We start from the raw sequence: 26,397 nt of genomic DNA on the forward strand, positions 1-26,397 counted from the left end.
TAAAAACCTAAGCTTGAAACCGTGCTCGACAAGAAAGTTTAACATCGTGATGTTTAACGCTCTAAACTTTTCATTATGAATAAACCATACATATGGATGGTGTTTATAAAACACTTTAATTTGATACTACTATTAAATGTTAATTTAACTGGAATAAATTTAAAAAGGTCGGAATCAAGTACCGAAATTATCTTTTTTTCGCAACATCTCGGGTGTTTGGAATAATTTAGAGTTGAACTGAATGGAGGATGTAAGAACCACATGGACCATCACAAAATCAAAATAAACTAATAAAATAATCATGCAAACAGCAGAAAAAAGAAAATTGGAAAAGACAATCTCAAAACCATCAAAGAAAAAGAAAGTAGAGAGAGATCAATACACGGAAGTACATTTCAAAGTTGAAATCAAAGATCCCATAACAACGTTTTCAGGTGAGAAATTCAATGTTTCGTCGTCTTCAATACACTATTTACAGGATTATATGCAAGATGTACTGATACCACTGAGGCCTCTACATCAGTTTATTTTGCATTAGTACGGATTTTCTCTGACCCTACAACCCTCTTTTATTGATATGTTGGGTTGGGGTCAGTAGACAGAACGATGTGCCATACAAAAAATAGAAGATTCAGCAGCCCGCAGAGTTACAGCCCTTCAACCACTTCTAATGACTTTTAAGTTAATATCGTGCACCTCACACTTCCCTAGTTCGATTCCAGAATCATTTTCCTGTATGCTGATACCATGTTTGCTACAAAAATTACATTTTTCATTGAAAAGTTTATTTTACTGGAAAGTTTCTCTAGTGACAGTAAGTTGAATTTTTAGACCAATTACTATACATTTAAGAGCTAGCTTTGTTCACCTATTAACTGAAAACCAGATAGAAAATCTGAAAAACTCAATAAAGTATGTTTTTGGTGGTATAATTGCTCCCTATATAATTTAAACATACTTGAAATCATTTTTTCATGAAAAAAATAGTTATTTATGAATATTTCAACACTTTCTAGTTACCTAACGAAAGTCTATACTACCCAGAGTCTATAACATTAGTTTGTTTCAATATTTAACATCATAAATACAATAATCATATAAATGTTGGTGTAATTTGGTGTAATGTTGATATAATTCGGATGAAATTATCAAGTATAAACATATTAGCATTACAAATAAGTTTTTTTGCTAGTGGACTCTTAATAGTCTTCTTGTCTCTACTGAACACTGTATAGTATCTGTTTAGTATAGGACATACTTGGTAAATAAGACAAATTTGTTTAATTCAAAATAAAATTAACATCTACAAGTTAATGCCACCTGCTGCCACAATTCAAATTATTCAAATCAGGTAACATTATATTGTAATCCCCTTTGGGATTGGGGACTGGAGACATTTTTTTGATTGGTAGTAGTTAAAACAATAAAAAAAATCTCCAGCTCCAAATTCCAAAAGGTATTAGTCATGTACAGATGTAGTATTTCAGATTTTTACATGGTTAACTTGACCGTGATTCTGTAGCATAGGTGATATTCAGTTATTTAACTAACCTTTTGGAACATACATGTACACTGTACTTTGCAGCCATACATGTACATTTTGTACATTAGGCCTTAAATTGTCATGTAGATTATTGTTGTTTTCAATTGTTTGTTTAAATACACATAGAAGATGTGCATCTCCTATTATTGAGAATTTTTTTATATGAACTTTTACTTGCCATGCCTGTTGAATCTCTTTTCAGCAGTAAAGGCTATCATACAAAAATGTACATGTAAGTACATATGCTTCTATTTTAAGTAATTTGTAACCTATATTGTAGTTCTGTGATATGTTTAACGTTTACAGGTTTTATTTAAGATATTTTTAGAAGTGCTGACAAATATATGATGTGTAATCATTTTTGTTTTCTTTTTTTTTCAGCCTTAGAGAAGTTTATCTCTTTAGCTGGTCAATATTTAGAAGGAGAGGGATATGACATTGTATCTGGATACTGTAGGTCATCCGAGGAATGTACAGAAATACTTCAGCTATTGGATGGTGGGAAGAGAAAACCATCAGAAGTATACAGCAGTATAATAATGTCACTGATACTTTGTATTCGGGATGATTTTCTTCCGTTTTTTAGCGGATTTCGTCTATTTCAAATCCGGATTTTACTGTTACAGTTCTTTTTTTACTGTATATTTACTTCCGATCTTGCCAATTTCCACATTGTTTGTTGACCCCGTAAAATCATCTCTGTATATTGCAATGCTTATTTGTAGCCTTTTGCATAGTTGATTTGAAATGTTACAATTAATGTTGCATTAAAAGTTTTTCGAGTACAACTAATGTTTAATTTTCTCTGTAATTTTTATGTCCGTACTTGCCCAAACTGTTCAGAAATCAAAATTTATAAAGTTCAGAGGTCAAGCTAGCATGGAAAAAATATGCATGCAAAAAACTGCAAGCTGTTATTTTTTTTTTTGTGTATTGATCAAATTACTTGTGTGAAAGACGCAAAAAAAAATGCACTAACACAACCTCCTAAGTTGCACCTTGTGAAGTGTTTGATCAATTATATTAATTACAAAGTGTAATAATAGCATTCATCTGAGTAAACAGCTTGGACAATAAGAAGTATCGCTACCATTGAATGTTTCAATTCAATTGCTTTTTACATATTCTATTTATTAACTTCTGTAACTATTCATTTGAAGGTGCAGTTGATATTTGAAACATTGGAGTGTATTTTGCTTCGACTTGTGGATGACCTGACCCAGTATCAAGTTGTAGGTCAGAATATAGTAAGGAAGATATGGGGTTCTTTCAGTGGCTGTATTTACACCTGTCTTTCATCACGGAACAAAGCAAGTCATATCAAAACAACATTGAAGTTACTTACAACCATGTCCATGCTTAGTGAGATGTCAGCTAAGGCAGTACTGTCTCAGATTGACTTCAGCAATGACAATATACAAGCTCTTTACCACAGGAGAGATAGCAAGGTATTTATTCTGGAATTAAATTTAAGAAATTTTTCAGCGAGCTAACTTTAGCAAGTACTGATAATTTACACTCTCATAATCTAAAGTTCTTGGGTGATTTCTGAATTGAACTGAAAAGTCTTATAAATGCCAGGCATCAGTCTGTCCATGCATTAGTCAGTACACCAGTACAACCTAGTTAGTGCTATCACACATACATTTTTTTCTGAATTTTGGTAGGGTTGCACTCATGCAAATCAGCATATAGCATGTGAATGTCGGTCAGGTGGGTAGAGAATATATTTTTGTAACTCAGCAGCTATAAATCACAACCACTAGTTATTTGGTACACAACTTCAGTATGGGGTCCCATATGTTGGGACACAATTTCAGGTTTTTCACACATATTCTTTCTTTTTTACTGACTTAGGACGCTTACCCTACCGGTGCACCTGGTCCATGCTCCCAGTTTTTAGTCCGAGTTTCTCATTTGCTTTTGTTACTCTGTATGTATGATTTTAGTTACTTTATGTTCTTTGTTGTGTATGTCTGTTTTCCATGTCTGGTCTTTGTTCCTGGATTACATTTTTTTGATTACCGCTATAACCTTGGTTCCCTTGATTACTCTTTCACCATATATTTTCAACATTTTTGGTCAAATGAGAAACTTTTCTAACAATTTTTCTTAGCAACTGTAAATCACAGCCACTAGATATATAGTAGGTTGGGGTCCCATATCTTGGTGTGCAATTTCAGGTCTGTCTCACTTCTACTTCCTGTAAGTTAACGGCGTGGTGTATTTTACGGCAAATTTGCAATTTTTGTCTTTGACCCGTTGTTATAAGATTTATTCTCAAGGTTGTTACCACCAATTGCTTAGACAAGTTTGTAACAACTTGCTGAAAAATTATTTTTGAAAGTCTCAGTGCCCTAGTCTTAGAAAATCTTGCTAATTCAGTTAAATTTTATGGAAGGTTAGGCATCAAATGAAGATTGCTTGAATGATGATTATAACTAACTGTTGCATGCAAAGAGACATAAGGGTTTTACATGTTAAAACCTTGAAATCACAACTCCTAAACTGCTCAATGTGTTTTGATGAAATGTTGATAGGATGGTAAGACATTGCCTTCAAAGGGAGATTATCCAACTTAAGCAAGGTTATACAAGTTAAATTACTCTTGCTGTAACTGTTCTTAAACATGGAAAGGTTTGGTGTCATACGCAGATGTGCATGATAGAAGATAATTTTTTGTTAGCTCACTGCAAGAGGAGATAATCCAACTTCATGATTTAATAAGGTTGAAGCTGAGTTCAAGTGATGGATAGTATTTTTGTTTTAGAAGTCATTTTAGATGATGAAATTCAGGAGAATAATAGTGATACTTTTTTAAAAATTTCATGGATGTAAAACATCTTAAGTCCAGTTGAAAAATGAAGAGTTTGTATTTCAGGATCCACAAGATGTTAGAACTTGCTTGATACACCTTATTCTGGGTTTTGTGTTGACTGATAGTGATTGTGTAATCAGACAGTTACTTGACACGAAAGGTATAATCCTGGCGTATTGTTTTAAGATGTAGGTAATATGGCAGTAGTCTTATTATTGATTCTTTTTAAGAATCTTTAAAAATGTGTCAGATATACTTATCAGACAATTTTTGTATGTATTGGAAAGATAAGTTTTTCAAGTTTAACTCATTCTTATCCTTAAATCTTAATAATTTAGCAAATTTAAAAAAAAGCAATTGTCCTATCAGTAAAAAAAAATGTTTTATAACATTTCAAGTCAAAGACAAGTTGTAATTTTGTTTTTACTTGACTCATAACATTTATACATTTGGGGAGTTCTATTTTGTCTATCTGTTTAAGTTACTCATTGATATGATTAGTTTAGAATATTGTTATTGCATTCAACATTTATTGCAGCCTTGTCCCCAGGTCTGTTCAGTGGTTTGAAGTTTGATAGAATAGGAACAGTACAACTGGTTCTTAATACTGTGTTAGAGAAGGTCAGTAGATGCCTTTGATGGTAGTTTCTTTAATATAAGATAATTTGTTGTTTACTTTGATTGTTTGTAATACAAGGACAAATTTTGGCAAAATTTAGAATTTTAGAACTTGGTGTTCTCCATATAAATTGATTTTGAATAGAATTTAGGTCAATTTAATCAGTTTGTAATATTGTGTTCTAAACAAACTCGCGAAATTTTTTCATGACTGCAAACAATTGTTTTGGTCATAATGGAAAATATTAAATGAAATATAATGTTATAATATCTTTTTAATTACTAAGCCTCTTTTTGGCTCTTTGAATAGGTAATAAATATATTTGTATTTGTAATTTGTAGTTAGTAAGGCCTAAAAAAAATTGTTTGGTTTGGGTTTCCCGACCCTACCTGTAAAAAAACACCGACCTTTTTTTTTTCAATATTAAAAAAAAAAAACGATGTTTATAGTTTCCGAACTGAGAATCTCTGCACTTAGATGACCTTTAATTTTAAATTGATTGATGTCAATAGACGCTTGAAAGCATTATCATTATACGTTTAATTTAAACATAGAGATGATATGTCTCTAGATTACCGTATATACACGCGTATAACTCAATACATGTATAAGTCGGAACCCCTTTCTTGGATCAAAATTCTGGAATCTAGCCTTTACCCGCTTATAAGGCAGACTGAACTCGGACTGAATTTTTACAGGTACAACAATCAGTGAAATTGTAAGGAAGGGCACAATTTTTGGTGGAAAATGTGAAGAATGATCAAGTGTTTGTGTTTGTTTTTTTTGTTTTTTGTTTTTTTTGTGCTGCGGACGTTTTTATATCCAGGGCGTATGTTGTGTCTGATCAACATAAACACATGTTTATTTGGTTTGTTTTTTTAAATCAAATTGCTTTGTACATATTTGAAATGATTTACATAATAAATATAAGAAGCCATTTGAGTTGTCATCATTCTTCTATGTTTATCGGTGACCCAAGCAAGCAATTTGTTTATACAACTAATGACCAGCTTAGAATAAGTAAAAACTAAGAATTGTGAAGAGCAATTTTTTAACAGAAACTTGGACACCTATTTAGAACAAATGATTTTAATAAATTAATTAATGTGATTAAAGGATTGATTGCTCGTTAATGTCATAACACCTTTTTACCTGGTAATCATCTTTCATTGTTTTCTTTTCAATCAAGTCCATCAAGATGGTTCTCTTTGACATATACACCATACCTATTATTGTTATATTGTTATGAAATTAACAATAAAGATAATGTTAACGTCTTTTTATTACAATTTTAAATATTTCTTTGCATTGCTTATATTACTTGTAGACTACAGTACATCGCTTAGTCATGTTTCATGCCATCTTTTTGGTATTCATATATATTCAACAACCATGTGACATGCAAGTGAAAATAACAAACACAAGAAGCTATACAGGAAATACAAATTTTATTAAAGATAGTTTAGTTGTAAGGCATAATAAAAATAAAACTGCAAATATTCATTGATTTCATCACATTATAAGCATACACAAAAATAACAAATATGACATATAGGTCGACTTTCACAATACACAAGTATGGCACCGGTCTGACGGTTAAAAGTAGGTGTCATCTCCGTGTCAATACCTTGATTCTCCCACTTGCTCAGACTAGATCCCACAGCCAAGATCTCGCTTAAAAGTTGAAATCCCTCAGCAACTCAAATTTTACTCCAAAAAATCTGACTTATACACTAGTATATACGGTATTGTTGTGTTGTGGCCAATATTGTTTCAGTCTGGCGAGAAAAATGCCAGCATGCAAAGGAAATTCGTCAGTTCAAGACCATCTCCTTCTTTACTTCAATGGAGAAATTACAGGCACACTATCTGTGCTCCGAGAATGGGTTAATGGAAATTTCGCATCGAAAAATTAAGAAGGACCTTGGACAACTTTGGATGATGATGACGAACTGTAATAATAAAGTTTTTGAATCTATAGGAACAATTTCTATACCCTTTTATTTTAAAAGAAATGCATGCAAATAGCTCCAACAGACATTCTGAGGATTCACTTTTGGGAAAAATACTAAGGCATAAAATAAAAAGAAACCTTTCTTTAATATATAGAGTTTATTCATAAAATAACTCTTGACAGCATAGTGTACACACTGGTTTCATCCTGTCTGTTCTGGAAGTGTTTCTTTTTTATTAAAAGAAGTTCAGCACCCTTTTACAAATAAGATGAAAATGAGTTATTACAAAATGAAAATGAGTAAAGTCTTGTATGAACATGCAAATGTAACAACTGAAATATAAAAGATTAATCAAGGGAACCAAGGTTATAGCGGTAATCAAAAGAATGTAATCCAGACATCTCACCAAAAACTTCAGTCATTTCATTACATTATCAAAAATATCAGTCATTATAATACAAAAAAAATGCCTACCTACCCTACCTATTTTTTGAGACCATGAAACCAGAACCAAACAATTTTTTTTAGGCCTAATGATATCGCCCTGTCGTTGTTGTTTGCATCACTGGCATCTTTTCTTTATTTAGGACAACTTGAGTAAAACTGATCTTCTTAAAATTTTATCACATCAGTACTACGGACATAGCAGATGATCCTTGAGTTTAATATGCCCTCCTTTTAATTTTAAGACAGGATGTATTATGGTATACTGGTGTCTGTTGTCCTCTTTCACAATTTTGATTGACTTAAGCTCCGTTTTCCCATTTTTCATCTTTTGAGTTATGGGACTTTATTTGTACAAAAATGGTTTTCTGTTTTCAAAGACTACAAACTCGAAATTCCTATTAGCAATTCCTATAAAACTTTGGTGAATTGCTTGTTTACATTAACAAAAGCTCCCTTTTGAAACTTGTGATTTTGCAATTTAAAGTTGTGGGACTTTATTCATAAAAATTCGGGAATCTCACAGTTTTCAGACTTGAGCTCAAAAGTGGTTGAAGCTGTTATCATAATAACACAATAACTCAAATATGCTGCCTCCATTTTTGGTGATACTATCGTGAACTGTCTCTTTTGATTGATGAGAGCTCCCTTTCAATTTTTATAGATTTCTTATTCCATCATTCTTGAGTTATGGGACTACTAGAAAAAAGCCGTTAGCCATCCATTACATGATATGTTATGATTGTGTGCAAAAAAGTTGAAGTTCATCCACATACTTCTCAATGTATTGGCTGCACCCAATATCAATTGTGTTGATTGCTATTTAATGGTATGAAGGGGTTTTCTGTTATAGAAGATTAAAAGATAATGATTCCCCAAAAAACTAAGATGCAGAATCTGAATTATTGCCTAAAAATGAAGAATAGAAAAAAATGAGCATGAAAAAATAAGGGAATTGCCAAGAAAATTTCCAAAACAATAATTGTCCCAAAATGATGTACACAGAATTGCATTTACCTATTTACACCTTCAGTTTTGTACCAGTTTTCTCACTAAGTTTCTTTAATTGATAATAATAATAAATTTTTGTTGTTAGGTTATACAGAATCCAGGAATAAGTAAAACGCTGAAAGTAAAGGTGTTTACTGAGGAGAATTTAAAGCACTTGGGCAGTCTATATCATTGGAAAGGTATACATGGCATACAGGCCTGGAAAAAGTTTGGAGATAAGAGTAAAGAGGAAAACATTATGGAGGTTAGAAATAATAAAAAATATACCTAGCAATGAATGTGTTAACTTAAGTATTGAATGCTGAATGTATAGCACAACACTGAACATTTGAACCTTCTTTAAATGTTTGGTTTCTTATTTCAGTGTTCATGCTTTGTTTTTCTTGTGTTTGTTAATCCTTCTTCATTCATGCATTTATGCAATGTTAAACTTGATTTTGTTTACTGATTTTGTTTACATGCACAATTGACGTGATAGACACATTTGTTGAAACACATGATATAAAACAACACAATACATTATCTGGGAACAAAGTCTAGGCCAACAGATAAAACAACATATAAAATAACACAAATCTTTAAAAATCAATGAAAAAGGGGCCAGAAACATATAATGACCTGATATCTGGCCAATTACTTAAGCTAAGGTGAATGGATTTCTTTGGTACCACTATGTGCCATACTACATTGGGAATACTTTGATGGACATGGAACCAGGTAAAAAAATGAGGACCCCAGTAGTGGCCAAAAAAATACTCCTTTTTGAGAGTCAAAGCTTAATTAAAAGTTTTTTTTAAGGATTTAAAGGGCTATTGTGCTAACTTTTTTAGAATTAGGGGCCATTAAAAAAATTGTCAGAATAAGCATTTTTTTTCAACTATACATAAATTTCTGATATCATTGTCTAATCTTTGACCATTTCCATTATGGTCAGGAACTTACACTGTGTCAAACATTTTACCTTGAAATCTAATTTCAGTGCTATATCGACAGTTTGGATTATCCCTACTATTCAATGTTTAACCCTGCAGTTGTATCAAGCTGCACCCTGCAAAATATTTCATTGAATTTATGGCCTGTGATATTAGACATTTTATTTGCCATTAACAATACTCTGAGTGTAATTTTGCTTTTGATTTTCTGTTTGTATAATTAGGCTGATGATGATGTTAATCCAGAAGAGAAAAGCATAGCTGCAGTGACTGTTCATAAAGTACTGATTGAGTTGTGTTCCTCTTTTAAACATGGAATAATCTTTTTTGACAAATCCTTTGGAACATTTCAAAAGTAAGAGATCGTAGAAGTCTATATAGAATTCACATTTTGTTGTGTTTTGGTGATATGAAAGAAAATTTAAATCTAAACTATTGGTTCATATTGAAAATAATCATTTCCAATATTTTATTATTATTTTTTTTTAACTTGACAGTTTTGTTTTATTAAAAATGATTAGTTAATGAGGATTTAATAAAGTCACTAAGAACTTATTAAATATTTGTCACATTGAACACTTCTCATTTTGTTTTCCTCACTAAATCGGTTAATATCCAGCAAATATTGCACTTTTAACTTCTATTAAATTTGATAGGGTAGAATTTATAACTATATAATAATGCCTGTTCTATAAATACTTTTAATGGATTTTGCTTCATATTAATTTGTAGAAGATATTTACACACAGCCCCTGTGTAATTGTGCCTATAATATTGTGGTATTAAGATTACTTCTCATGACAATTGTCCCAGGTCTTTAAGCTTTTTTGAATGAAATATATGTTGTTTTTTTTTTTCAGGAATCAGAACCATATTTTAACATCCTTTATGGTGTCCCTATCTAAAGCTTTAGAGACACCTTTACAGCAAGACCTGATAGTTAAAGCTCTTGTTGCATGTCCTGACCAGTTACAGTATTACCTTCCTTGTCTGCAGACCTCTGTCACTCCTAGGATGTCAAACAAATGGATTACTTCTATGGCTTTTCTTTCTAAGGTGAATATTCAATCTTCTTTAATTAGAAGATGGGATTGCAGTTTGCATTTAAATGTATAGTAATATGTGACAGGTGTAACCTTTTAGGGCTGTTCCAGAAAAATACTATGTCCCCCTGGAATGCAGTTACCGGTAATGTTTTTTTTTTGTGGGTGGTTGTATTTCAGAATAAAGAATCAGGGAGGTGGTCCTTTAGATGTGGAATTAAATTATATTGATTGTCTGTATATTAAAAAAAGAAAATATGTAAGAGGTTGGTGACAGCCAGTGTTTGAAAAAAAATGTTTTACTTTGACCACAATTCTGCAGAAACAGAAATTCTGTAGCCTCCCCTTGATAAATCAATTTAACAGAATTTTGATGGATTGAACAATTGGTAGGGGTTTTCGTGTCATGCCAGTTAACACATGAAAAGGAGGAAGGGTCCGGAGTAAAGGCACAGATGTTTACATATAGAAGAGGGCAGGTTTATTTCGACATGTTCTACGCCTTTCCATGTCTGGACAGTTTTGCACCCCAGAAAAATGGTGGATGTCATTTAATTAAGCAAAATAATGAACTTACAATACTTGTGTAACACATGTACACATGATCCAAGCAGTACGTCAATTGAGCATGCGCCAAAGGGTATTATAACACACGAACCAATGACGGTCTTCAAATTTTGATATTTTCCAAAAAAATTTGCATTTTCCATATGTACTCAGTATGTGTTAAACAAATATAAAGATAATTTTGCACATTTTAGCTCACCTGGCCATAGGCCAGGTGAGCTATTACCATCGCTTGGCATCCATCGTCGTCGTCGTCGTTGTCGTCCGTCGTCGTTAACAATTATACAAAACTCTTCTCCTCTGAAACTACTTGACTAATTAGAACCAAACTTGGTATGAATATTCCTTGGGGTATCCTGCATAAAACTGATGTGGGGATTTTTGATTCGTCAAAAACATGACCGCCATTCCTAAAAATAGAACATAGGGGTCAGACAGTAGTTTTTCACATATATCTCCTAAACCATTAAGTTTAGCTGAATTCTGACATGGGGAAAAGTTCAGCATGATGAGATCTATCGCTGGTTAAATTTTGGTTTTAATCCATTAAGCCATGTTGGAGTTATTGCCCTTTTTCAAGGATTTTTGCTATTTTTAATGTTATTTCTTTCAAAAATCTTCTCTGACACTACTTGACCAATTGAAAACAAACTTGGTATGAATGTTCCTTGGGGTATCCTGCATGGAACTGTTGTGGCGATTTTTGATTCGTTGAAAAACATGGCCGCCATTACTAAAAATAGAACATAGGGGTCAGACAGTAGTTTTTCACATATATCTCCAAAACTGTTAGGTTTATCCAAATTCTATAAAAGTCCTTAGACTCCTTGTAAGAGTTATTGCCCTTGAAAGGAAAAAAATGACTTTTTTTAATAGTTTTCAGTCAATATCTTGAAAACTATGATAGATTAAAAGAAACTTTAGATTGTTGAAAAGATCTTGTGATAAGTCCTATTAACGACTTCTTGAGTCAAAATTGTTGGACAACTTCTTGTTTAATTTATTGCCTTTGAAAGGCAAAATTCAACAAGGTGAGTGATTCAGGCTCCTGGGAGCCTCATGTTTATATACCGGTACATGTTCATATTTTACCTCCTATTATGGTCAGATTTGACAAGTATTCAAATTTATTTTCATCCTGTTAAACTAAGCCACTTTTTCAGCAATTAATGCTATTATACAGTTCCTGAACTGATCTGCTCAACTGTTTGACAGAGTGGAAAGGGCTGACTGACGGTTTAATAACCAATGACTGGTGACCAATCTGATCTCAGTTTTGTTATGTAAAATGACAGATGATTGGTTCTTGTAAATTTGAGAATTTCCATTTGAATGAATCCAAATAAAATAAAATAAATTTACCTAAAATTTAAGATATTAAATTCACACATTGTATTTTGTTAAAAATATATATATATTAAAGATACTTATGAGCTGTCAAATATACACATAGTAATGGAGCAGAACTTGACATGTTATCTGTATTGTTTTAGATTTTTAACTGCCTGCCAGATACTTTTAACATTCCTAGAATACGGGATGTAATAATGATAAAGGAATTGATTATTATACTGCTGACCACTGTGATCCCCCCAACACAGATCTGGCATACAGTTATTCAAGGATTAAAGGTATTGTATTCTTTTATTTACAACTGCTAAACAAAAATTGATTTAGATATACATGTAGTACTGTGAACATGCTAATTTTTGCAGTGTAGTAATTTTTGCTAATTTTTTGGTATGTAGGTTTCAGCCTGTCTGTCAGTCTGTTCATCTGTCTGAACTATTTTCTAAACAGCTTGCAGCCATGTTTTTTTTTTAATTTTGTGGGATATAACATAACATGGAGATCTGCATACTGTGATGAATTTATGTTTAAACCAAAATTGTAGAAACAATGACTGTTGAACTTAAGCATTTTTTTCAGCAACTCCTGTTCTCATGTGTTGTTCACAACTCCTCCTCAATGACTTGCAGGGTTAATATAAAACTTAATTAGATGTTAAACTACAATATTGAGATGTGAATATTGTCAGGAATTTATGCTTGAACATAAATTATAGTAATGATGACCGTTGGAACTTAGGCATTTTTTAGTAAAACTTGGTCTGATGCCTTGTCCATAAGTCCTTCAGGATTGTTATTGAAACTGAATGGAGTACATGTTAGACTACCATATGGAGATGTGCATATTGTCGGGAATTAGGCATATTCTATTATTGTGTTGTCAAAAAAAAAAAAATGCTGATTGCTGTTTTGAGTTGGGTTTTTAAGGAGTGGCAGCAAATTGTGTGTCAAAAGTGCTTAGGCTGTCCACCATCAAAATTGTGTCCCATATGAATCATATATCCACACTGGTCCCCAAATGCACAGGGTTCAACAGGCTGCAGGGGTATTAGTCCCATTAGGGGCAATGTCTAATTTTTTTGAACTCTGTATGAACTCTATTTACATATTTTCCCCCAAATGTACAGGGTTAAAGAGGCTGCAAGGGGAAGTATTAGTCCTGTTAGGAGCAATGTCTTGTTAAAACTAGCCTTTGTTTGTTCTAAATATTGTCTTAGAAGTTTAGAGCAGTACTTCAGTACTTTAAATCTGTAAATCATTGGTATGAACTGAATATTTTTAATGTGAAAGTACTATTGTTTGTGGGGTACCAATTTTTCGTGGATTTCTTGGTTATGGTAAACTATGAAGTTTTATTCCCAACGAAAAGGAATATTTACTTTTAATTGTATAACAGGATCATCAAAACCATAAATTCAATAATCCACAAAATTGTGCTTTTCTCCTAAATCACGAAAATTGATACCCACGAATATAAGTACTTTCACAGTACATTAAAAGAGAAAAGAAATCTGTTTTACATTAGCCAACAAAAGAAAACTAGAAAAATACATGGGTTGCTCCTGTAATACAAAGAATAAATGTGAGCAATATTTTTTGCAATAATGGATTGATATTAAGGTTTTATCTATACACCAAAAAAAAAAACATGATATACAATGAACCAAGTTTTCCTCTTTGATAAACTTGAGGTTACATAGCCTGACATATAAGTTAACCACACTGGATGGATTAATTCATACGCTGGTAAACTATTTTCTCCCATTCTTAGCCAGTGATTACAAATGGAGGTAACTTGGTGATTAAATTTCTGTGAGACGTGTTTGGCAAGTTTTCTACAGATTTCACGGGAGAAACCAGTTCTCTTTCTGCTTATCCATAATTCAAACATTACTCTATTCTCTCTTTAGTGGAAAAATATTTTAAACCACTCATTACAATGGAAAAATCTATACATATAAACCATTAAGGGAACAAATAATGAATTAACATTACATTTTAAATTTTCAGAATAAAGAATTAACAGTAAGGCATGTGGTCTTAGATTTTCTAAGGATAGTGTTACAACGTTTAACATCTCTACTGAGCTGCGTTGAACAGGCCCCATCACTGAAATCTCTATACAGTCAAGAAGAATTGGTCAATTTGGTGATTGAATTAAAACAGCAGGCTGCAAAGGTAAAATCACTAATAATTAGTGTAATGAGAAAAATAAAGGAATGCTTTGATGTCTGACCATTGCAGTGACGGTTTACAATAAGTATAATATTTTATGTTAGTGACTTCAGGTGTTGCCTTTGTAGATCATTGTTTGAATCATCGACACATTGCTTTTGAGCCAATTAGTATTTCATATGCTCCACAAACCATATTTCAATTGGCACCAAAAATTAATTATAGTATTTGTGCCAATTACTGGTGAATTTAATATTATATAATAATACTTCTTAATATTGTTATTTTACTGGTTCCTCTCCTGTTCACCAGCATTATATGTCACCCCTGCTCACCACAGGGAGGTGGAAGCAGGAATGTTAAAATGATTAAAACACCAAAAACGCATTTACAGCATTGTCATCATCATATATGATTTATCATCATTTATCAAAACATTTAACAATCTATTCTGTATGTATGGCCCTCAGATATTACCTCTATTGGCCTCAGATTGGATTATGTCCATTTTGACACATTTCGAAACTTTGTGAACTTACACAACTTTTAAACCCAATGCTTACAGTATTGTATGATTACAATTCATTAAAACTTTATTCATCTTCCTTGACCAAATAGTTACCTGGAAAAAAGCAGAAACAAAATAATTAGTCTTTGGCGCAAATGAAATACAGCCTTGTGCCCTTTTAATGAAGTAGTGAATATTTCAAGTATTGGCACAAGTGCACGACTCCCAATGATATGGGTTTATATTTGGTCTCTGTAAATCCTACCTAATCAATTTATAATGAAAGATTTACAAATAATGCACCCCATGTTTTGTTTTTATACAACTGCAAAAAATATAGTTCTATCATTTTATGATGCTGTCATGTTATTGTCATTGTCGTTGTTAATTTTATTGTTTCCATACAATAACTCTAGTTGTAGTGAACCAAATGTCACAAAATTTTCACAGATTGTTACTTGCTGCTAGAGTAAGCTTGCTATTGAAAATAGGGTCTTTGACCTTACCGCTCTACAAACAGGGGTCAAAAAGGGGTAAAATTTATGTAGCATATTTATTTCTTATTCAATTCTGACAATTCTTGTTTTTTTTTTGTTTCATATATTATTCTGTGTTAAAAATATTTAACTGGTTTAAAATAAAATTTATCATTTACTGTTTATAGTGTAAATATGTTTATACTTCTATTTTTAGACTTTACCTGACATCCAGTCTTATATGTTATGTTGGGAGAAATTAGTATCTCATAGTAAAGAAGATGTAACAGAAGAGAAACGTCCTGAAGGTAAGATGAAATAACTGTTATGATTTTTAAACCAAATTACATATTTTAGTGTTAAATAGGTTAAAAATAGTAGCTAGCATTTCTTCCTTTCCATTGTCCATCAGTCTAGGACATTCTTGGAACTCTCAGCAGCATGAAGGAACATAATTACCATAGAAGGACTCCAAAAGGGGATTATTATTTCAAAAAAGTTTTACATTAAAACGTTTTAAGTGGGGGCATCTTCTATGTGAGCTTGCTCACCATATTTGTAGTTTTATTACTTCTTATCCTTGCTGTAAACCTTACTCTATTTCAGTTTGGTTACCAGTTTCTATTTTTAGTAACATGATCAGACTTGAGCAGGTTATCTCACTTTACCAAGAAGTTTTTCCTTCTTGCTTGACTGACAATCCAGTAAACATCAGTAAGATAATGGAGGGGGTTAAATCAGTGATGGACCAGAACACTGAAGGTGAAGAAATTGGCTACTTACCGCAACTATATCTTGTTAAGTTACTGTCTGGGGCTGACTCAAAAAAATTACCATGGATCAAAGAGGTAAACAAGACATGTTATTTGATCACCTTGACCAGAGAATAATTATGGTAGCCTATGTTATTATAGGGGCTAATATTTTGTAAATTTAAAGGTTTATTGACCTCATGTTATCTAAGAAAAATTCTCTTTTTTGTGTGTCTTAGGTGGCTCACTGGTTGACTGCGGCCACCTAAAGATGCCATTGAAACCCTATGAGAAACATATTGCCTTGCATTGATCTCTACTTATACCGGTGTGCTAATGGTAAACAAACTTCAGAGCATTGACAAATGGGAAATTTTTCTCTGATCCGTACTGAATGAATGTTTATTCAAAACTTTTGTCAGTGAAGTCTTGTTTGTCCTAGGCTAACTTGTATATGAGAAATAATTTGTGTACAATGCAGTACCCAGGTGAGTAATTAAGGCTCCTTGAAGCTTCATTTAGAGGAAAATGCATGAAAAGGAAATCAAGGGAACTAGGATTTGAGCTGTAATCAGAAGAATATTATATCAGGATAATGAATAGACAGGAAAACAAGACACACACAACTAAGAACATGAAAAAACCAAAATAATATGTACAAAGAAAAAAAGTAAATAAGCAACACAGACTCCTTTAATACTAGAAGTATTGTGCACCAGTATGGTAAATATTAGTAAATCTGATTATGTTATTCATGCTTATATCTAAACATTTGCTTGTATTATAACTGCATATGAAAAACTTGGTTAATACAATGTATTTGTATAGTTACGTACGTCGCTCCAAAAGAGTGGGGGGTTATACGGTTTTACCCTTGTCCATGTGTCCATAATATTTTTTTCTGTCACAATTTTCTCAACCACTACTCCTCACAGTGGCTTGAAAATTTAACACATTAATTCTTCCTGTATGTATGCCATATGGTGGGATCTATTTTTGTAAAAATTCGACAGCAACTTCCTGTTTACCAAGGACTTTATTTATTTTCTAGTATTATGATGACTTTGTTTATTTTCCTTATATCAAGATTGAAAGCAAGGGTATCACTAGTGAGCTATTGATCAGATTTCTGGTTGCTGCCATCTTGCATATAGTTAATACAGTGTATTTGTATGCAGTATTTGATATTTGTGTAGGATGTATTGGTGAGTACTAAAATTACCTAGTTATATGTTGTAGAGTCAGCAAGGCCATTCATTGATGCATTTGTTACTTTCTATGATAACTAAAATCAGGATGAAGCCACAATTAGTCAAGATGACTCAGCAACTTGTTTGTCAGGTAACATGTTATTTGTTGAAGTGCTGAGGTAAATCCAGCCTCCAGATTCCCATTTATAGAATTACTGGGTGAAGGAAAAAAAGAAAATACATTCTGACTTATTTCTAGAAGTCAGTGATATTTATGATAAGAATAAATTTAGTCAGTATATGCTGCATTAACAGTAACAAATATTATAAGTTGTTCATATACAATGAATCTCAGAGAAAAAAACTGACACAATTTATTGACAGATATTTTTTTGTTATATATTTCAAATAAATACAAGGGGCTGTTTGGTTGTATACTGCTTTCATCTGTTCATCCTGTTTTGCATTGAAAGCCATATGTGTCATAATGGGCATAAACTTTTTGTTGAGATCTGAAAATCTATATTTTTTTGCATTAATTCATTTAAATGTAAAAATTGAATTTTATTTTTCCAGCTTCTTACCAGCACAGGATTATTTGATTCAAACAAAGAAGAACTGAGTTTATGGATAAGACATTTTACCAGGATGACTACGGATGTTGATGATAAACTTACAGAGTTCTTATCCAAAGTGTTCACTGTGTTCATCAGTAATCCTTACCCCTACAGTGACAGAGTGAGTGACATGGTGATGGAGGCTAGCAGTTTGAAAGGTGCTGAAATCAGCAAAGCCAATCCTTACCCGTACAGTGACAGAGTGAGTGACATGGTGACGGAGGCTAGCAGTTTGAAAGGTGCTGAAATCAACAAAGCCAATATTACTGATAGTAATCTAGAGGGTAGGTTGTCTTTTTGTATGTTGTTGGTACTTTCATCCTTCTGTCTTTCTGTTTATATGTCACAATTCAATATAATTTTAGGCTATGCCTATGATGGACGGAGCTCATTCTTTGTTTATGGTGCACTGCCATATTGCTATGAGCAAAGTCTCATTCGGTATGCAGAATGTGTGAGACTTTCACCTAGAAAAGCTTGATACATTTTTACTCGGCCAATAATTTCCAACTTTTTATTAAATAAATAAATTAATATAAAATTGTATCCATTGACATATTAAAAGCCAAAACAGTGCCTCCACACTTTCGCAATCATCTTATTCTATATAAAAAAATTTCGACTTCCATCAGAATATGTTTCAGCCATTCATAGTTCTGGTCTTACATTCTACAGATATAGGATGTCACAGATTTTCTGTCCATATACTCTCAACTTATTTTAAACAACTAGATGGATTTGTATGAAGTTTTTAGGGTTATGCTGTTGGGCACCTGTTTTTTTTTTTCCCAGACACAAAGAGCTAGTGCGTATAGTTATACTGTATAATGGCCTCTCAACCATGTCTGTTCGCCTAATGAAAGGGGTCCCTAATTTATGTAATCTGTAACTTTTTAATTTGTTGTACCAGTGTCATTCAAATTTTGTTCAATGTTGCATTACCATGAAGAAGTGCATATCATGTTATGGAATATAAGAAATTGGAGAAGGGGCCCTATAAATGATTAATTTGTTGGTTTTCTTTTTTATCAAATAATATGGCAACCATATTTTCCAAGGTCAATGATAGATATCAATCTAGTTATATATCACTCTTTTGACTGGTGTATTGTTGTATACCTGTGTCCTTTTGTCAAGCAACTCATAAATGCTTTAGAGTTTTAGATATTATACTTGTGCAATTTTTATGCAACAGCAAAAAAAAAATGTCGTCGTACTATGGTATCATTTTGTTGCTGTTGTTCTTAGACATTTGATTTATATATAACTGTGTATATCTCTAAAGAAATTGTACCACAAGTTGCCATACCACCAATGGAAGGCTGGCATATATATGTATTTTTTTTTTGGGGGGGGGTGGGGCTTGTGTCTTTAACCTTTAAGGAATTAGGAGCCAAAGAGCAACCACTTTGATTTTAGACAAATTTTTATATACTTTCAGATATTTAATAGCAATTAAGATTCAGAGCTTTATCAAGCTTCAGTTGCATGTCCAACCTTGGCTTGACTGTGCAGGCCCTGCAAAGCATTTTAGTATCATCATGTAAAAAATCTTCATTTGTTTTTACACGACTTTAAATATTGCAGTCATATGTTATAATGCAATTGTTATTTTTTTGGTTCATTGCAATTACTTTAGCTTTATTTAATGGAATGTCACGAAGTTTTGATATACATTGTACATGTATTGTTTCTTTCTGCCAGAAGAAGCTTGCTATTTAGGGTCTGTTGTCCTTTCCATTCTGAAAAAAATAGATCTGAAAGCTTATTTCTTATTCAATTTTGACTATTTTTTCAGAAAAAAAATTGTTCCTTATGAAATTCCGTTTACCAATAACAAGAAGTTCATGTTAAAGGGGCCATAGTTTCATCACACCAAAAAAATCAAATGTGTTGGTCCGATTTGGAAATTTTTATTTGAATCATTTAAATCCGTGCCTGCATTCCCTTTCTGCATTTTTTAATCAGATTTTCACTATCTATTAAAGTCTTTGGGTTACATTGGGTCATTGGGGAAAAAAATGTTCTATTTTGAGAGACCATATTTTAAAGGGATTTAATGCATTAAATTTTAATGATTTTTCCCCTAATTGTTCTCCTTTACATACGCATGGACCTTTTGAAGTATGTGAACAAATTTGTGCTGTCTTTGACCACTTTAAGAGACAAATGAGTCCTACATGTAAGTGTTCCAACCCTTGCACACGATTTTATGCTTAAAAATGGGTCCTGAGTAATTGAAACAAAACTATGCATAATTATGCACTGAGTTCAATGAATTGGGTGTTATCATGTTTGGAACAGCAAAGCTTTTTTTCTGAACTTTTGTGATATTGGAATTTAAAATCTGAAAAAGGGGGAACACTCTTTGTGTTCTGTCTGTTTTATAAAATTTACTGAAGATAACTGTTTCATTTCAGCTTCACTAGAGATGGAAGAAGACAGTGATATTGAAGATGATGATGTTCTTGACCAAATCAGGTGACTATACCACTGCTTAATTATTGAAGTCAAAAAACCTTGTAAACTATCACTGATATGTAAAATAAGATAAAAGCAGATATTCTTAAAACACTCTCATTGCCACATTATAGTTTTTCTCTTACCCTGAAATTTGAACTTTGTGTGTCATGAAAATTATACTTTTTCTGAAAGCAATATATTTTTGAATGGTATCAAAATGTGTCAGTGAAAAAAAAATCCATATAAAAATAGCCATGTTCTAATATAAGATTTAGAATGATTCATTGATGATATTGAACCTGGTCAGATTGTAGTGTTATCTTGATTTCACTGTATTTTTACTGTGTATTGGAGGAATGGATGTTTATTACAGTAATTGTCCCTCTGTCAAACCAAACAATATACTGGTACTCACTATTCCTGTTAATTAATGGGTGTTTAATAAAGATTACTTCCAAATGTTACAACATATACAGAGATAACATTGGTCAAATAGTTTGAAACTATTGACCCATGTCATATGATATTTGACACCTGCAATACATTTACCTCAGGCTTTTAATATTACTCAATATGAAAGACTAATCAAGGGAACCAAGGTTATATTGGTAATCAAAAGAATGTAATCCAGGGACAAAGACCAGACATGGAAAACAGACATACACTACAAAGAGCATAAAATAACTAAAATCATACATACAAAGTAACAAAAGCAAATGCGCAACTCGCACTCCACTAAAAACTGGGAGCATGGACCAGATGCACTGGTAGGGTAAGCATCTTATTAGAACGTCAAAATTAAGGGTTCAGTACATCATATGAAGTATCTTTTCCAACATATATATATATATGATAATGGGATTTAACTTTCACTTATAATGTGTATATGAAAAATCTATATTTTTAATCTAAATATATAATATGTAGCTTTATCTATATTTTCTCCAGTTCTATTCTTTTATTTGCAGGTTCCCTTTTAGTCCTTTAGTGGTTGTTGCCTTTGAAACAGTTACCAAAGATTCTGATATAGCTAAGGGTAAAATATAGAATAACTATGGGCTAAACTCATGGGTTTAAATGATAGGTTCTTTGCTACAGCAACATTTTGATAGAAGATGGAATTTTAAATCTATCATATTCTTTTTTTATCCTGTCACCAAGTGGATAGAGTAATACTTTTGTCTCTTTCATCGCTGTAAGTGCAAGAATTATCATAAAAATTCAATACGACAAAAATTTGCTGTTTTTTAATGTTGAATGGCCTCTTTTTCAATTGTAAACATCTGTGTATGTATAATAACATGAGTGAAATTGAAAGATTGTATAAAATTACACCACAGGATTCCCTTTCTTTTAAAGCAAAGCTTGGATTAATTTTTAGGATTTTCACCTGAACTATTTAGGAATTAAGGGTTACAAGGGGAAATTGTATCACAAGGTTTTATTATAAAAGAAATCTGGTATTGGTTTACTTATAGCCTAGCATTTTCTACATATTTTTGTATGGAAACATACACCATGGATTTGAATTTAAAATCTATGGAACTTATTCAATCCAGAAAAAAATCAATGGTCTTTTTTCCAACATTTGCCAATCGATGTTAAAAAGATGTTTCTCTAATTTTGCTTCAATCTTCATACCACTTGACAGGTGTAGAAAAAAATGTTCTCATTACTAGTGACTTTTTTGTTCTCAGAGTTCGATTGGCTTAGAAATCGATTGTCTTGGACTCCATCTTGAATCGCCTCGATTGCCATTGTAGTTATATTTCAGTTAAATGAGATAATTTTGGCGTTTTCTTACCTTAAATAAGAATTATTAAGGGAGTCGGGAAGATTTGAAGTGAAAAAGCCTTTAAAATTGTCTGGTTTCTTTTGTTTGGAATGTTTGCGTTTGTGTGATGTCAACATATTTCCTACAAATCTGAATCATAATGTTTCGCGCTTTTCATTTTTGGGCATTTTTGACATTTTTAGGGCATTAGAGAAACAGAATCTACACTCATAGCTTGTTGGTTATGAATTTCTCACATCTCATGAAATAAATTTTATAGTTTGAATAGCTCGGCAAACTTCGCGATCAAAACTATAAAATTCATTTCACTTGATGTGAGAAATTCCATAATCAACTCGTTATCGTTGTAGATTCTATATTTTCAAGTTAAACATTATTGTTGCACAGCACACAATGATTTTGATGTTTAACAAGCATATCCAACCAATTTGACTTGATTGACGATAGATACAGTACCTGAACCATCCGTGCAACAAAAATTGCGATCGGTCATTGATCACCGATCAGTTTCCGCTCGGTCATCGATCCGTCAAACTGATCCTTTAAACAGGTGATCGCATCATGTGATCTTAGAGCGGTCACTCTATTTTAGGGTTTTTATTGTTTTCTTTGTCAATTTTACACATATTTACATAATATAATAGATTTAAACATCAATTTGTACTTTTATTTTACATATATTTTATTTCAAACACGTTTTACATCATTTTACATAACAAATCTACAATCAGATTGGTCACTGGTCATTGGTCATCAATCCGTCAGCGATCAATCAGTCAGTAGTCATTGATCTGTCAAATTGTTGCACGGATCGGTTCAAGGACTGTACAATGATGCAGCTCCTTTGTCCTGGTAGAGCTTCAGGAATGTCCCATCAAAATCAGCAGGGCTATTCTAGGCGTGATTCACACATTGGTCATTTTCAGTTATCGTGAATTATTTGAAATGGTTGAATATCATGTTAAAAAGATAAAATTTAATTGAAGGTCAGAAATTACTTCGAAAATGTGAATTTGACCTTTTACTGCTGAACTTTTTTGATAGTTTCATATTTTTTTTGATAGTTTCATATTTATACCCCATGCAACTGAGTTTTGTTTAACTACTGTTTGACATCTTATTATTATTTTTACAGTTATAACAGAATACTTAATGAATGTGCTTTGTGATCTGTTCCACTGTCAGCTGAATCCATTACCATTGATATGTTTTCTACAAACGCAGGACACACATATAGATATGTCCTTTAGCCTGTACATCAACTCTTTCCAGCCTTCTACTAAGGTAATATTTCTTCTAAAGGTACTAATATACCCATCTTGCCAATATCTGGCATGCTTTATTACATAGGTATATAATTGCGTTTTTCAGAATAATGATGACTGTATGTATCTTTTTTATAGCTATTGGAATATAGTAAATTTATTGTATTGTTCAGTGGAAGAATTGACCCTCTGTTCTGATTTTTTTCCTCTCATGAAAGAATTTAACTTTCTTAACTCATAAGAATGACATTAATGAAGGCAAAGGTCACATGTACTGAATGAATTGAAGATTTAGAGCTGAAGAAAAGTTCAGTTAGTCTACATGGAATATCAAGATGCACCCTGCAAAGCATTTTTTTTTGGGGGGGGGGGGGGGGGTTGGTAGGTCAGCGGTGGAAGTTGAGGCTTTTCAAGGATATTTGTTGAAAAAAAAGGTATAGTTTTATTGCTCAGTTTTACAAAGGAAGAATAAAAGAACTGATCAGTTTTACAATAAACATAGTTTTCCTTGCTTGGGACTTGATGTAAGCCAAGTTAACACTTGTGGTCATTTTGAGAAAGTGATAGTATTGATAAGAAGTTTTGCTACATTTGTCCTTTTTGTTTTTTTTCCATGATGTGTTTTTGCTCATACAAGACAATGTTGTAATAATTTGTATTTTCAGTTAGTACAAAATTATACATGTAATAAGTTGATCAGAAACACAAAACAAAAGTTAAGTGAACTTTCTGTTGGAAACAATGTTACTCTTCCTATTCCAAAGATTCATTATGGATGTACCTGTCTTAAAATATATATTGGATGTAAAGGAAGAGGTCACTGGGAATGGCTATTATGTAGGTACACCAGTTGGAACATTGGAATTTTAGCAGGAACCAAATTGAGGCTGTGAATGGTATTGCTCTCAGTGTGGCTGCAATTCCATTTTCACAGATTTCTATGCAAGATGTATAAACTTGTGAACACTAATCTTGCAAGCGTGAAGGTGGATGTAAAAATTCAAAGGGCAAATGTCATGTGTAATCCTCATTAATATAGTTCTTTGACATGTTCTAATAAGTAATTTACAAAAGTGGAAATTTAATCATTCCAAATTGACATTTTTATGTGAAACTGCATAAATATGTTCTCTTTAATATTCAAATGAGTTTATGTTCAGACTGTTATTCATGATAATTTTTTCATAAATTATTCTGTTATACCACCCTGAAAATTTGTACAACCTTGAGGTGTTTCTTTGGCTAATATTGCAATTTGTATTCATGCAAATTATTATCTGTACAAAATTTCATGCAAACTACACTGTGCACTGTAGACACTTGATTTCTCTCCGTCACTTAAACATTAGATAACTGATCTGAATGTATTGAAGACATGGCTTGTATTTCAATGCATTATAAGTTCTTATACATTTGTTTTAAGTTTTGTCATTTCTGAACTTATGGTTATTATAACCAGGGATCTTTTTTTTTTATTACTTTTATTTTCCTAGTTTTGCATCAGCCATTATCTGTATTGTAAAATATCATTCCTGTTGTTATGTGAATGAAACATGTATCATATTGCTGAAATATGTAATGTCTTTACCACTTTCTGTATACTTACTTAATATCATGACATGTTTTTAAGGAGTCTGTGACGATATCACCAATGGAAATGACTGTCCAGTCTTTAACAGACAGTGTAACATTATCTTTAGCGTCTGTTTATGTATCAGGAAGTATCTACAAGGAGCAGAAATTACTGAGTCAGTTATCATCTCTGGCATCAGAAGATATTTCTATTGTAACCAGACAGCTACTGCTCTTTATCACACACTCACTGGAGAATAAGAAGGTAGGTAATAAAAAATGTAAACTTAATATTTTAATTGCTTTATAAATCCCACTTGCAATACTCATACTGCCTGCAGTTGAGGTGGTATTATAATACTGGATTACCACATGAAGGAAGAATATTGCCCAAGACGAAATTTATTTTGTTCTACCCAAGTTCTTCCTTGTGGAAGTGTATATTGAGCATGCTCGTCAACTTGGCACAAAGGGATCTTTTATTGTCTGATGTTTTGTTTTGGGTGGAAGTATGAATAAAGGACAACAGAACAGAAAGGATTAGAAAATTTATCTGGTTTGAGCTGGGGTATTCTTGACAGAAGGATGGTATTCATGTTCAGGGCGGTATAAGTATACTTCCTTCCTGAGATTGCTGAGAAAGGGAAGTATAACAGAATAATTCATCTTGGTAAATCAATGATGAATGTAGAATTTTGTGTGAAGTATAGTGATATTGATGTCTGTCCGTCTGTACCATCTCTTACTTGTTACTCCACCTACACCACTTTATGGAATGTACTAGAACTTTAACAAAATCTTTATTACACATTCCCATTGTGCACCTCCTATTTTAGATTTTGATTCAAACAATATGGAGGTTTGAATATGCATGCTGTAAATGGGGTAGTGCTGGGAAGTTGCCCACAGCATGCACAGTTTTTCTAGTTTTTAATTTTTGTCTATTTATTCAAAATGTATAAAATTGGAAAGAATACTTTATAATCTACGCTTTGAATTTTTTACACTCATCTGTTAATGAATTTATTATACTACATGTACTACTCATTAGAGTGGGGGTATATTGCAGTTACCTTGTCCATTCTTCCATCAGTGTGACCATTCTTCCATTACAGCTTCTACTAGAGAAAATGCTTAGATATTTGGTATATTGCTTTTGCATGACGACTTGTACCCTATCTCTCCTTTTCAGGTTCCCCCCTTGTCTAATTTCTGTTTATTAGTAGACAGTAATTTTTCAGGCAGAACATTTTGGAACATCTCAGCTTCTGTTGCAAGGAGCTGTTTTTCATTATGACTTGTA

At 32.4% G+C, this 26,397-nt stretch overlaps 1 protein-coding gene across 1 annotated transcript in view; it reads left to right on the forward strand.

Annotated features, from left to right (window-relative positions):
• The first annotated feature begins 194 nt into the window (after positions 1-194).
• Positions 195-26,397, forward strand: part of LOC148613554 (nucleolar pre-ribosomal-associated protein 1-like) — a 46,805-nt gene continuing 20,602 nt past the window's right edge. The window contains exons 1-18 of the mRNA XM_088586930.1: positions 195-434; positions 1,925-2,064; positions 2,704-2,991; positions 4,425-4,521; positions 4,900-4,982; positions 8,476-8,634; positions 9,547-9,677; positions 10,183-10,378; positions 12,426-12,563; positions 14,292-14,459; positions 15,658-15,748; positions 16,047-16,288; positions 17,432-17,533; positions 17,959-18,283; positions 20,420-20,480; positions 21,431-21,498; positions 23,393-23,541; positions 25,153-25,359. Coding sequence (XP_088443056.1) covers positions 302-434; positions 1,925-2,064; positions 2,704-2,991; positions 4,425-4,521; positions 4,900-4,982; positions 8,476-8,634; positions 9,547-9,677; positions 10,183-10,378; positions 12,426-12,563; positions 14,292-14,459; positions 15,658-15,748; positions 16,047-16,288; positions 17,432-17,533; positions 17,959-18,283; positions 20,420-20,480; positions 21,431-21,498; positions 23,393-23,541; positions 25,153-25,359 — 2,778 coding nt within the window. The 5' untranslated portion in view covers positions 195-301. The remainder of the gene's footprint in view (positions 435-1,924; positions 2,065-2,703; positions 2,992-4,424; positions 4,522-4,899; positions 4,983-8,475; positions 8,635-9,546; positions 9,678-10,182; positions 10,379-12,425; positions 12,564-14,291; positions 14,460-15,657; positions 15,749-16,046; positions 16,289-17,431; positions 17,534-17,958; positions 18,284-20,419; positions 20,481-21,430; positions 21,499-23,392; positions 23,542-25,152; positions 25,360-26,397) is intronic.

This window comes from Perna viridis, chromosome 6, assembly GCF_037379345.1.
Source record: "Perna viridis isolate PV_CMFRI_1.1 ecotype Kerala chromosome 6, ASM3737934v1, whole genome shotgun sequence".
NCBI lineage: Eukaryota > Metazoa > Mollusca > Bivalvia > Mytilida > Mytilidae > Perna > Perna viridis.